At 34.6% G+C, this 15,327-nt stretch overlaps 1 protein-coding gene across 1 annotated transcript; it reads right to left on the reverse strand.

The window, feature by feature from the left end:
* Positions 1 to 2,544: 2,544 nt before the first annotated feature.
* On the reverse strand, positions 2,545 to 9,184 carry LOC127117483 (protein phosphatase 2C and cyclic nucleotide-binding/kinase domain-containing protein). Its single transcript, XM_051047512.1, has 15 exons — positions 7,915 to 9,184; positions 7,014 to 7,145; positions 6,610 to 6,840; positions 6,326 to 6,451; positions 6,134 to 6,196; positions 5,951 to 6,033; positions 5,426 to 5,657; positions 5,025 to 5,344; positions 4,742 to 4,817; positions 4,592 to 4,658; positions 4,202 to 4,479; positions 4,040 to 4,105; positions 3,766 to 3,887; positions 3,489 to 3,645; positions 2,545 to 3,207 (listed from the first exon to the last, which is right to left on the reverse strand). Exons 1-15 carry the CDS (start codon positions 8,965 to 8,967, stop codon positions 2,962 to 2,964), a joined length of 3,252 nt encoding a protein of 1,083 aa, XP_050903469.1. The 5' UTR covers positions 8,968 to 9,184; the 3' UTR covers positions 2,545 to 2,961.
* Positions 9,185 to 15,327: the final 6,143 nt, after the last annotated feature.

Raw genomic sequence — 15,327 nt, forward strand, 5'->3', positions numbered from 1 at the left:
ATTATATAAACAAGCATTATCACATAAAGGTTTTGTCAGATCACATGACATTTTCGTGACTTGGGTAGCAGTGATGTGTTGCTAGATTTTGCTCACTGTTTATTATATTAAATGTGTGCTTTAATAGAATTATCAAAGTCACGAGAACCTACCTGGCCACACTCATAAAAACAGATGATGAGATATATAATGAATGAGTGAAATATGGTACACCGTAAGGTATGGTGTACTTGAGAGAACTATGGAACACTGTAAGGTACGATGTACTTAAGTGGAATATGAAACACCGTATAATATAATAATAATAGTTATTAAATATAAAAATTATAATAATAATAATAATAATAATAATAATAATAATAATAAAAGTGTATTTATTATATAGTATTATTATTATACATATGGTGTACTTAAGTTGGGCTTTTTCAGCATATTGCATATACAAGTGATTTTATAAATATAACTCTTGTATAGAAGCTTTTATAATTGATGAAATTCAGTTTGTGAAACCCTTACCATAATTTCTCTCTCTCTCTCTCTCTCTCTCTCTCTCCCTCCCTCCCTCCCTCCCTCTCTCTCTCTCTCTCTCTCTCATACACACACACATACATACACACACACACAAAGTCTTCATTCGTAACAACTAGCAATGAGATTGAAGAGACTTTGTTCGTGTGGACTGAGTAGAGGTATTGTTCTTCATTCAACATTCGTGATCATTCCTCTGATTATGCAGTACATGTGTTAATCACCACATGAGGTAATCATTATATCACTGGTCATGCATGATTCATAAGGATCAACTAAAGAGATAATTTGTATTTTCCGTTGCATTTTGAATCGCTATTTCCCTTCACACTTATCATGGCTTTACAAAAGCATTTTATTTGACATGTGCAAGTTGGAACACAGAGGTAAAGTTTTATTTCCTCTCATAGAACATTCAAATTTAAAAATAAAAATTTGTAACAGATCTTGAATCATGTTTGAGAGAATAAGTTTCTTTTCGTAGTTCTGAAATCAAAATGAAACCACCTTCTAAATAAGGTTATTTCAAGTCATTTCATACATATACAACATTCTTCGTGAATACTATTGATTGAGCAATGGATTCCAAAACCAAATTCATAATCAATGATTGAACAAGCATATTACATCTATTCCATGTACACAAGCTGAGATCAAATGATTCAGTAGGGAAAATAATAGTTCCATCAATAAAATCGAGTTTCATCTTCAAGAACACGGTGCATAGAATGCACCCAAGAATGATAATTAAACTAGTGAGAATTGAATTGACAACGACACATGAAGGGCCGTCATTTGGGTTAACATATAAAGGATTTGTTTGATCGATAGTTGGATCAAGAGTAGTCAAGCGAGAAGACGCGATTAAGAAAATAGGTTAGAACGAATTAGAGAAAAATTGAAAAGCAAATGATATCATGTTAAAAATAGAGAAGGATTGAAAAGCAAATGATATCATGTTAAAAATAGAGAAGGATTGAAAAGCAAATGATATCATGTTAAGATTGATGAAATCTCACGTATTCTATATAACTTAGAAAATTGGTCTAGAATTAAGAATGAAGTGTATAAATGCTCGCTTGAGTTGATTAATCATAACTAACATGAATGTATACACAAAAATAGGACTCTATTCAAGGTGTCGAGTGACTCAAGTAGAGGAGCATAACTTTAACATTTTAACTAGGGATAGGGATGTTAATGGGCAAGGTACTATTGTACTAATTCCTATACCTACGATTTGAAAAAGTCCCCATACCCGAACCGTACTCCACTTGAGCGCCAAAGTTTGCACTCGCACCCCTACCTTATAGATATGTAAGTACCAATACCTACCTGTATTCGTTATTCACATTCCTATTAAAAATAAATTGATCAATTATAAAATATCATATATTTTAAATTTTTTAAAACATTAAAAAAATTTCAAAAAAACTTATGGTTGAAATAAACAAACATTTATATTAGATACATAATGATTTAACATTGATATATTTTTTAAAATTGATACACATACGTTCTTATATAATAATATAAATTAAAATATATAAATCTAAATTTAATTACATAAATATATATTGTGCGGATATGAGACGGTTTAAGTACCAACATAAAATACGCCTACACCCGTTTATTTTTGTAGGTAATTATCCGAGTCCGTGTCCATAGCTATTTCTGCAGATTTTTATTTGATCGATTATGAGTAATTTTGCGAGTGCCCAATAAGGATGGATCAAATTATTATCCTGATTCTAACAAACTATTTGTCATTCCAATCTATCTGACTGTCATAATAGAAATTGACTGTTATAACAAAAAATGGAAAATAATAAAGTCAAGTTGATGGCATTCTTCAATTGGCTTTTTTATCATCTTTTGAATTCTTTAACACTAGTAGTATCTAGACAACAACCTCTGATAAATTGTTTTGGCATGATTCTTTGATGGGGGGAGGGTCTTAAGGAATCAACAAGTTACAGAAGAACAAAAACAATATTACATTATGAGTGCATGAGATAAAAAAATTCATAAATTCTTAACATTAAACTGAACACAAACAAATTCAATCATGAACATATATATTATTTACAGCATAAAATAGAGCAACTATCAAAAAATAGTAGAAAGTGAAAGAGATAAATAACATACTATAAACCTATCCTACCCATTCAGCAACTAAAAGATTGAACTTGGGAGGATATTATGGTCAATTGCATTCTTGGATTGCAATTTATCCAAACAAGGGAGCTTCTTTTTCCATCAGCACAGACTGCTTCAAAAGTATACTTCCAAAAATAATAATTTTCTTTTGCCCTATGGAAGTATACTTTCGGACAAAAACACAGCCGTTTTTCGTCCGGAAGTATACTTCTGTACATACGGAAAAAGAAGCTCGCAACTTCGAAATGTAGATAAAGCCTACTTCTCATTTTTCTACCAATCTTCAAGCCATTCTGGCTCATTGAGTTCTTCTACTTCCTGTGATGGGGACCCCATAGAAGCACTACAATCCTCCGAACGAGCTTCCAAATATTGCGTTACACGAGAAGTAATTTCCGGAGGAACTGGAAAAGTGTGGTTTCGAATCCTTTCCCAGTCGATATCATTAAACCAAGAGTGACTCTTAACAGAATCAGAACCTTGGCTACCAAGTCTTGTACTTTCTTCCACCTCAAGTAACTGAACAAATCAAATAAAATGAGTTAAGTATACATAGGTATTCTCATCTCAAGCATATGCCGCATATATTTTATGACAACAAATTCGACAACAATTTTGATGGTTAATGCAATTCAATTACATGGTTAATGAATATAACTGAGGCAACTCATTAACCATCCACAAAACACAATTAACTACAGTTTTGAATGTCATCAACTGCGGTTTTCATATGTATATCTATGTGAACACAATTTGTGGCGAATAGAAATCATATTTATTTTATTTCTTGGTATATATACCTTGGAGATGAGATCAGCAGCTTCAGGGCTAAAAGTGTCTGGAAGATTTAGTTTCCTTTTTGCAATTTTGGCAACTGTATCAAGTTCGTTTTCTCTCCATGATCCAAACGGCATTTCGCCCCGTAACATAAAATACACTAAAACTCCCAACGCCCACCTACATTATCATCAATAAATTTGTCAGCTCTGTAGCACCGACACCTCTAAAAAAGGTGTCTGTGTCAAACAGCGACATCGACACTTTGCAATGGTTGTTTTATACAAGTTTTAGTTATACCAGTCAGCGGGGAAACTGTGGCCTTTTCCCAAAACAATCTCTGGAGCTAGCGAATCTGCCATCCCACAAATTGTGAATGTTCTCTCATCAGATAGCTTCTTTCCAAATCTGAAGTCTACCAGCTACAAACAGCAACATGCATTTACAAATAATTAATAACATGATAACATATGAATCATTATATATAGATCTATATACACCATTTGTCATAATTTCACGGCACGGTTGCCATTAACGATAAACATGAATATGATGAGTAAATAAAATTCCAAACCTGTATCTGTCCTGTTTGATCCAACATCAAAACATCAGATGAAACACCTCTATAGAGAACACCATTCTGCAATTCAAATATGAAATGCGCCGAGGATGAAAAGTTAGATAATCTTAGCCACAAGCCGGAAAAGCAAGGTAAAAGAAAAAACAGATACAAGACCTTGTGCAAGTCTTCTAAGGCAGTAACAACAGAAGCCGCGCAAAATTGGGCTGCTGATTCGCTAAAAGGACTTGAAAGTATGGAAGACAAAGGGCAGGCAAGACGAGTATTTAGCAGTATTCCAGCACATGTGCGATCAGCAAAGGTGCATAAAACTTGTGGTACACAAGCTGAAGAGCTCATACCCTTAATCAAATCTCTCTCTTTCAAGACTTGTGATTCCTTTCCTAGCCTTTTCACTTTTGACTTGGAAAACTTCTTCAAAGTAAGTACATTTTCTACAAGAAAAATGATTACACATCCACTGTCAAATTTGTTTAAATCCGTTATTTTGGATTAAGCATTCATTAGTCAAATTCTAAGCGAGAAACTGGTAAAATATTTATCTACCTGAGTCTCTTAAGTTTGCGAGTCCAATCTCAGAACAATCAGTAGAATATAAGGTTTTTCTCCACTCCTACAAAAGAAAAAAGTCCATAAGCTAATTTTCCGATTGCAAGCCCAATTTATCAGAATTCAGAAAGCAACAAATACTCTTACCAAATCTGTGAGCTGGACTTTATCGAGGGATGAGAATTCAAAGCTTTTAGTCAATTCCTTGGAATTGTTCCTCGACCTATTGTCAAATTAACTGTGTCAACGATATAAAGCTTGATTTTAAATGCAACATATAAGACACTGACCCATTACATTCAATCATTCCATTTTTTTAAAAATTATTATTGGTGTCGATGTATTAGTGACAATGTCATGTCCAGTGTCTGTGTTTCCTAGGAAGAAACCACCAAGCTATTGTTTGATACATGCACATATGAAGACATACTTGTGATCCTCCTGAGAAATCTTTTGTAAGGATCCAATAACTGATTCAAATTTCTCCTTTGTTAGTAAAGCACATACAACATCATCCACAGCAACAGCAGTTAAGGAACCAATGTGTTCATCCAGAAGGGACCATTCACCGAAATAGCTTCCCTCGGGCTTCTCTATTGACAATTCTGTTCCGCTCTGTTTATCATCATCCTCCTCCTCATTTTGGATGTCATTATTGAGACTATTAGTATTTGGACTCGTCAAGAAGGCGGCATCGAAAGTTATTTTTACTCGTCCCTTTTGGATGATGTACAATGCAAGGACTTCATTCTGCAAAAACATACCGAAGAAGTTAAAGAAAAGATAAAAGCAAAATGCACAAAAGTTTCTAAGCAAAAAAAAAAAACTTACTTTATCGATTATTGTCTGTCCACTTGAGAAGGAAACTTCCGTAAGGGAGTCGGAAATCTGACTAAGTTGTAAAATTGATAATCTTGAGAGGAGATCTACAGACCGAAGTAACTTCAACGATGATAAGTTAGAGAATTCCGACACTAAAATCCCTCGAAAGTCTTCTCGCTTTAAAGCCCAAAGAGTTCCCTTTGTTACGGCACGCACAGAAGCCTGGAGCGGTTTGTTGTACCTGTAATGCCATATTTCAGGCAGAGATAAGTTACAAAATTTGGTTAAAAAAATATTATAGCACCTACATATGGAAAAATAAGAAAAACCATAAAACTACTTTTGAAATTAAAAGGAAGTGCAAAAGCAACACAATCAGTGCTTTAATTTTTTTCTGGAATATTGCAATTATAGTTGAACTTTATATACCTAAACAGAGGTAACGTGAGTGGCCTCAAGCAGATATTTTTCACGTCGAAAAGAACTACAACAATTTAGTAGAAAGTCCACAAATTAGGTGGTAGAGTGACTCACATAAGAGCAAGTTCCCCGAAGCACGATAGTTTTTCGGCTGTGTAGCTCTGCAAAACCCTAGGTACCTCCCCATCTTTTTCTTCCTGTCATTGTGATAAATGTGGAACTACAATTGTAACTCATCGCAAAGAAACAAACAGAATTCTAGACAGGACTTAGGTACAAATAGCGTTCTTTATAAACCTGAGTCGCCAAGACCTCAAATTCTCCGCTTCCAACAACATAAAAACAGTCACTTTCACCACCCTGTAAAGTATTACTTTTATCACACTTCTACGCTTATAAATACCAAGTAAGCCAAAATAAAGAGAAACTTTAATAAGATCTAGTGCAAGTTCAATTCAATAGTAGTAAAATTCATTTTAGGAAACTGGCCTGTTTGACTATAATATCCTTAGGTTCGACTTCGACTCTTTGCATGCAATCCAATAAAACATGACACTGAGAATCGGTAAGTTTTCTGAAGAGAAAATGATCGTGCAATGCCTGCTCTATGTGTGCCTGTTTCATACAAAGATGAGAAGAAGCACCAAGTTTTCAGTTAATGAACATGTAAACAAGAGAAAATGAATCTACACATTTATACCAACATGGCGTCAATGCTCGTTATCGATATTGATAAACAAAAATGAAAAGCGAAAAAAAGAATTGGGATTTACTTCTTCCTCCCATGTCTTTCTGTGCGCTGAAGATGGAGGAACCCAACCTTGTCCATTCTCAAGGGAATTTTCGATTGCTCGAAGGCGTGCCCTTGACAATTCTTGCCTTACGCGATGGTTCCTGGCATTCCAGCCAAAGGTGGAAGGAGATTCTGAACCTGTCACCTCTACAACCTGAGGGACAGGAGTTCGTAAAACATCGCGAGAACTTGCCGAGTGAGCAACAGCAGGCTGATTCAAAAAACTAGATTAGTTACCCATAAATAATAAAAAAAACAAGCAATGTTGTCAATTGCACATCGCAAAAAATAGTGATTTGTTTACAATACGTAGTAATGAATACTGAAACATTTCTAGCAAACATTAAGTGTGAATAGAAGCAGGAGAAAAGAAAAACATCATACTTCATTTAGGCCATTTATATGCACAATGATTACTGTAATATCATCTGTACGCGTCTCGTACTGTAGCCAAAGTCGATAAGATTCTGCCACTATTGCAGCACAAGCATCACGTGGATCTTTGAATTTTGCAACCTGAAAGCAGGATAGGAAATTAAGAGACAAAACATTCAACTTAATTGAATGATAAACCAAATCTAGATTTACACATGCTTTTAATCAAATTCACAGAAATTAGTTCTATGAAGGAGAAAGATTTACAAGATAAATATATCCTCATTCAACACTAAATTACCAAAACCATCACACGATTTAATAATGTGGATCTCAGCATTGAGTTTTTAACCTTTCTTGTTACACTTCTCAATTATTAATCACACTAAATTTCTTTCTCCGCACCTTCTATGAGACAAACTTACCAAAATGTCGCATGTTGCATACGTGCTTCTCCTATCGGTAAGAGAAAACTCGTCACTCCCAATTCCAAATAGGAGAGGCACAGTACCTAACTAATCTCGATGATGGTAGATCCTGATTACTACCGAAATACAATAATTTCGTAAGTGTTATCAATCCTAGATTGCAGAAAATAGCAGTTTGTTCAAATTCCTCTACGCAACAGTGTTATAGTGTGTGCCGCTATAGTTGCTATTTGACAACATTTAGTGCTAAATGTCGCTTCGCAGAACAATACCGGTTTGTAATTTGTATAAGTTCTGCTATGTTATAGGCACTAATTAACAAACACTGAATAACTATTTCAACAACTTGCTTTTTTAGCAAACTGAAAAGCAAATTGTAATCATATAAAGAGTAAAAAGCAAGACATGTTTTCCTCATGCATCAAAAACTTAAAGCAAGAGAGAGAGAAAGAAAGGTGAAAGAGAATAAAAGTTGTGCCTACCATATCAACCACAGTCTGGCTAGAAAGAAACTCAAAAACTCCATCACTAGCAATAACAAAAAATGGATGATTAGGTGTGAGTTCAAAAGTAACAATCTCAGGAACCGCAACAACACCAATACTCTCCGCAATAGAATCACCAATACTCCTTGTAAAAGCAGTACCAGGGTACATCCCATTCGGAACCCACAACCTAGGAGGATCACCATCATCGCCTTCTTCATCACTACCCCAACATTGAACGTCAGGATTCTTTAACCCTTCAATTTGATCCAAAGTAAGAACCCTAGCACCACAAAGTTTCACTCTTTCTAATTCATCAACCCTAAAAGGTGTCTGATCAATCGACAAATCAACCGCCACAACACTACCATCCCCACCACCATCTTTCCCTCTCTTCTCAGCTATAACCGCCCTCGAATCTCCGCAATTCGCTACATAAACCGTTTTCCCTCTAACCAAAACTGTTATCGCCGTTGTTCCACTCATATTATCATCTAAAATATCACTATGCAACTGCGAATTCGTTGCTAAAAAAGCCGAATGACAAGCCTCAATGGCATCAACACTAAACTTAGAATTCCTCAATAAATTCTCACAAAGCTTACGCTTGACAAACTGCGAACACTCTGCTCCAAACTCACCATGACCGTCAAAAACACCGAAAAAATGATCATTAACATCATTTCCAAAAGGTGTATGAATACAAAAACTATCTTGATTCGCTTTATCAAGAGCATCAGGATAATAACCACGTTGAGAAAGATAAGAATACCGTAACTCATAGTCATAAGAACCAATTCTCACTGTTCTTGACCCATCAGCAGGTAAAAACTGTGATGAAACCCTAGATAATCTTCTAATTCCAGCTTCTGAATCTCTAGTTAAGCTTAATTGATTCAATTGATCTCTAACTTCACCTTCAACCGAAAAAGATGGTGAAAAGGTATTAACTTCACGAAACTCATGTCTTGAAGTTGAAATAGCGTCGCCGTTTATGCTAGAACCCTTGCAATTGTCACCTATACAAACTCTTGAGTAAATGCAACCCATGAATCAAAATCTGAACTTGAAGAAAACCCAGATTTTAGAATTTGCATTAACCTTGTTGAAGAAATTGATCAAGTTTGATTGAGTTATAAGATAAGAGAAGTGTCTGTTTGAAAGTTTGAGTTTGGAGTTGCAATTTGGTAATGAGTGTGGATGGAATGGAACTCAATTATTTAAGAGAAAAGGAAAATTTGGATGATGATGAGCCACAAAATTGTTTGAAATAAATGAGGAAGTTTCACTTTGGAAATAATGGTGAAATAAATGAAAATAATATTGCAATAGTAAAATACTAATTATACTAATAATAATAATAATTTGATGAGGTTGAATTGGAAAAAATATTTAGAAATTTAAGACCTTTGTTATTAATTTAATACTTAAAATTGTGAATAAATGAAATTATTAACTTAATAGTACTTCATTAATTTGAGTTCAACTAAAAAAAGTTATATTAAATTTGAATTTAGCTTTTATATTTATGATTATTTATGTAAATTTTTATTAGTTATTTTTATTTAAGATAAAAAAATAAAATTGAATGAATAAATGGTAATGTAATAAAATTAAATTTAAAGTTTCAAATATGTTTACTAACAAAAAATTGAAAATTTTAATTGAGAGTATAACTGAAAAAGTTATTCTAAATTAGTAATATATAGTATATTATATTAGTCAAGAAATATTTTTAATAGGGTGTAACTGAATAAATTATACATAGTATATTAAATTAGTCAAGAAACTTTTTATTGTTAATATTGTTTTCAATTAGTCAAAAAGTAAATTAAGTGTTTATGGTAAGAAAATTATTAAGTTAAATATATTATTAAAAAATATAGAAATTATTTTATTGTAAATTGTTTTAACGGTTAAAAAAAACAAATAGCCAAACTAACTGTATAAGTTACTATTTTGAAGAGTTTATTGAAAGCAACTGAAAGTGATTTATGAGTACATCAAAAAATTCTTTTTTTATGGCAAACACAAAATTATTTCTAAAATTCATTTTAAATACTTTAATAAGTAATTTTATTGGCTTCCCATGTAAAAACAAATTATCCAATTGTTGAAAAACTCGTACAAGTTTTTTACACTGCAATTTAAAGAGAATCTTATTTAAAATTATTTTTACTATAAATATGAGATTTTGTTGGCTAAATTATAAATTTATAATAATTATATTGAGTTAGGTTAAATTTGTGATGTTAAGGTAAATATTAGGATTTTATAAATATTTAAAAAACAATTTAAATTTAAATTTCTCTGAATGTACAACTTCACGTACAAAATTTAATTGTTAGTACACTAACAAATGTACATGTATTAATATGTCTTTTATCTTATTAAGAATTAACAACATTTTGTTCTTGGTCATACGCACAAATTATGTTTTAACTATAATAATATTGGAAAATTTTGTTCTTAATATAGTTTATTTTTCTATCAATTTTACTTTTAAATAATTTATTAGTTATTTTAAATAATTTTTATTAAAATAATTACTATTTTTTTTATAATTTTTTATTATTAATTTCCTATATATAATTTTTTATCCAAATACTCTTGATTTTTAAAAAAAAATCCAAAATAATCCTGATTTCAAAAAAAATCTTAATCTACCCCACTTTTTAGAGAAGACGCCAAACCAATTGGCACCTGCTCTTAAACTTAGAGAGGAGGCGCCAATTGGATTGACTAGTGCTTCTTGTGTTGTCAATCTAATTGGTGTCTATGTGTTAAGTTTTAAGGGAGGCGTCAATTGGATTGACATCTGTGTGTGTTTTGTAACTTTTTTTGAAAAACATTCTACATGATAGACAAAGTCGAAATCGAACCAATTCATATTAATATTAATATTAATACACGTTTACACAAAAAAGACTAATGTTGATGACCGAGATCACCTAACCGACCTCCGGTCCCACATCCCCTAGCTACCCGAACTTGTGGCCTTAACCCACGTTGATGATTCACCCCAAGTGTTTGAGTATCTGAGGGGCCAGGAACATCACCACCAACTGCAGGAGATTGCCTCAGATGGTCAGACAAATCAGTGTAGTCTTGTGTATGCATCGAAGGGGTACCGCCATAGCTGAGTTCATGACCCATGCCAGAGTAGTTGGGTTGTGTTTGAGTTGTTGGAGGGCGACCGGGACGATTGAAGGGAGACATTGGTGTGAATGATGCGTCGAGGAAATGTTGAAATGATTGTTGTGATGTTTGGTAGACATATGATTGTTGAAGGTTTTAGTTTTGAGATGTTTGGGCTTCTTGGCTATGGTAGGAGGATGGACGGTTGGTGTTAAAGGATCGTTGAGTGTTTTGGCTAAGGCGGTTATGCTAGGATGATGTGTTGGGTGCATAGCTATGTTGGGTCTCTTGATGATGATGATCTAGTTGTTGGTGGTTGTACGGGGTATGCTCTTGGTATTGTGGTTGGGTGTATGACATGTTAGGGTTGTATGTTTGTGTGTTTGTAGATCGGAAAGTTTGATGGATAAGGGGTTGTGAGTAGTCGGTCTGACAATGTTGTTGGGGGTTAGATGTGAGCTTTCTGGTGTGTAAGTTTCCTGACGTTGGTCATATAGGTACATATCACCGGCGATGAACTCAAATTCAACCGATATGTACCAAGCCATATAATTACGATTTGGTTTTTCTTCAGTTGGCATCACAACGTCAGTTAAGACATGGTCATGGCAGTGCTTCCATTTGCGACACTCAGATCTAGCGAAGCTTTGCCATGGGTTAAAGTTCCATTGATCGTTAACTTTGCGTAAATGTCATTCTCCTAGGTTTGATGGGGAATATGGGATGTGTTGAAGCATACCGAACTGCAATTTAACACGATCATTATTGTGCATCTCCACAGTGGTGAATCTTATGATCGATATGCATGCAGTCCAAACGGCTGCGTCTTGTTCGTTGATTTCATGGTCATGATCCAAATTTAGATATGGACGTCAAATGAACTGAAATGTGAACATATGTTAAATTATAAATTTGGTAGAAGAAATTAACAAATTATTATGAAATAATTAGGTTAATGGCCATACATTTGTCGGTTAAAGGTGACCCAAGAGATTGCGATACTAGGTAATACAGTGTCTAGGACATTTGTTATAACTCATACCACGTGCCGACCATCTGCACCATAAAGGTAAAAATATTATTTAGAGATAATAATCGGTAAAGTAAGTAAATATAGTCAATTTTTAAGAACTTACTTTTGTGCATACGGGAATGTGAAAGGGTTGTTGTTGACGGGCGCTAGGGACGGTAGTCTGGACCAACCTCATGCTTGGAGCAAAACAGCGCATCTAAAAAAGGTAGATGTGTCTTTGTGTGAATTTTTACACAAAGAGATATAAAGATAAGTCAGACAAGCGGATCCCTAACTGTAACTTCATATTCTATCTACATGTCTTAGTAAAGGTAAATACATAACATTCATACTAGAACCACTACATTCGGGAAATAAAAATGAACCAATTAAAAGCATAATGTAACACCTAGTTTTTATTATTCAAGCATCTTCGATAGAATTCTCATCTAACTGTAAGTTGTTATAATATGCCTTAAGGCGTGAAAGGAGTATACCTTGACTTCTCGAGTTATCATCTAACAAATCAGCGTCCAAGAGGCCCATGCAAATTGAATTCACATAGTTGGTTTTACCATTACCATCTTACCTTCGATAGGCAGTCCCAATAGCATGTAGACGTCTTCTAACGTCACGGTACATTCACCGGTTGGAAATCAGAATGTGTGTGTCTCGGGACGCCATCTTTCACATAACGCAAGAATGAATTTATTATCCACCGACCAAGACATTATTTTGCTTATATGTCCAAAACCGACGAGTTTGACATACGATTGAATCATCGGGTCCATGTGTACATATTCGTGGACCCGAGTTCAAAACCTTGAAACAACCTATAAAAGAAACAGCAAAATATGGTACTTTATAAAAGATAAACAACAAATTAAGTATCATTATTAAAAGATATTCTAGACAAATAATAGAAGAATTAAACGCTTACATAAGTTTCTATGTTTGCAATTGTGCCTCTGTGCGATTCACCCATTGTGAGGAGAGACATCTTGTCAGAGTAAATGTTCAAAAAGTGTTTGTTGCAGATGAAAGAGGTTGTTGTTGAGGAAGAAGTGAGTGTTGCTGTGAAAAAAAATGTGAGAGTTTCTTGGCTATTTATAAGGTGTGACATGCAAAAGTATGAATGCATGGATAATGGTGATTTCATGTGCATGCCAAATGGTTTGGTGCCCATGTGCAATTGTCACATGCTAGCATCAATCAAAGTGGCGCCTCCCCTAGGCTTGCATGCATGCTACATCTTTACTTAGCCCGACGCATGCATGGCTCTTCTGCATGCTTGGTTACAAGGTCTGCATGAAAGACAAGGTGGTGCAAATTGGACTGGCGCTCATGTACAAGCATTACAAGCTAGCGCCAATTGGACTGGCGTTAGGGCTTGCATGATTGACACATGGCTTCCCTCTAGCTTGCATGTTTGACACATCACTTCCGTCTTACTTGCATATTTGACACATCATTTTCGTCTTGCTTGCATGTTTGACACATCACTTCTGACTTGCTTGCATGTTTGACACATCACTTCCGCCTAGCTTTGCATGTTTGACATATCACTTACCTATTTAAGTATCTTACTATCTACATCCAACAATCAACACAATTCATCTGCACCAAAAAATTAATTTTCGTCCGCACAAGAAATATTACAATGTCATCTTCACCAAAATATACTATCAATGCTCACTGCAATGGTGAGACATATGAGTCTGAGTTATACGGGTTTTGTCTTCGAAACACCGATACTATCCGACTTACGATCAAGAGAAATTCAAATTTCTTGCATTTGAAAAAACGAATAGAATCCTGCATAGGATCTGGTCTTGTGTCACATATCACTTATCAAAATCCAATTTTTTTTTAAATAGTCAATGCAAATTTTTCCCGCTGAAGGTATGGGATGATGAAGATGTTGAATATATGTTTGTTAGTCACGAATGTAACACCCTTCTAAAATACCCCAAATTATTATAATTAAAATAACAATATATTCATCAGAGTAATTATGTCCCGAAGGGTGTCACACAATCATTTAACAAAATTATCAAGCATCCTGTCATGCTCATTTATTTAAATCAAAATAAGGTTCTTTTGCATAATCCGCAGCGGAATAATTCAACATCAATGTAAAACATGTAACACAATACATGTAAATCATTCAACAACCAATATCAATTTAATTAAAACATCCCCTCCCGATGTTACATCTATCAGAGCATGACCCATAAGAACTACTCTAGACTCCAAACATTAGCTTCTACTCAACTCATTTCTCGTTACCTGAAAAATAGGCGTAAGGGTGAGTTCCTCAATCAATATAACAAGCATTATAGAACAACATGTAATGCCAAGTAATTAACACATTAATTCACCCTAATCAGACTACGCATTCAGCAACAGCAATATCCATTCAAGCATCATATTCAACGGTAAAATCTCAATCACATTCAACATTAACAGCACAACATACAACACACATATAATACTGGAATACATCCATTCATATTATATGCCATACATTCATTATGCAATGAGACTCTATGCATGCGGTACCGACTATTTGTGAACATATAGTTCAACCTCACCGTCCAAATCCAGGCACGGCTACCAAGCTCACTAGTCCCACTCATTTGAGACATAGTGACTCACTCACTAATTCCTCACCATGGGAATTAGCTACCACCCCAAATGGGCCATGAAATGCACGCTAATCACCTAGCATGCAAACATCAACAACAACAATCAAATGATATACTCACTAATTCCTCACCATGGGAATTAGCTACCACCCCAAATGGGCCACAACATGCATGCTAATCACCTAGCAATGCAACATCAACAATAATCAAGAATAGACACATGCTCACACTCTAAGCCATAATACAGTCTATTCACAAACGTATACATTCACATCATCATGTATACCATCACACATCATCAACATAATTAATCACAAAAGCACATCATATCATGCCACATAATCAACCACAGTATTAGCCCGCTCTACTAATACCTATACCACTCAAAACAACGGGAAATGATCCCTACAACATCATATCTCAGCTAAGTACATCACTCAGCCTAAACAACCAAAAACTGCACAACAACAGTTCAGGAAAATCCCAACTCTGCCCATACGCGTACTGTCCATGCCATACGCGTATTGCCCAAACCTGGCCAACTCCATACGCGTAATGCCTACTCTCTTACGCGTATTGCGCATTTCCTCGCCCAACTCATACGCGTACCAC

The sequence above is a fragment of the Lathyrus oleraceus genome, chromosome 1, assembly GCF_024323335.1.
Source record: "Lathyrus oleraceus cultivar Zhongwan6 chromosome 1, CAAS_Psat_ZW6_1.0, whole genome shotgun sequence".
In the NCBI taxonomy this organism is placed as follows: domain Eukaryota; kingdom Viridiplantae; phylum Streptophyta; class Magnoliopsida; order Fabales; family Fabaceae; genus Lathyrus; species Lathyrus oleraceus.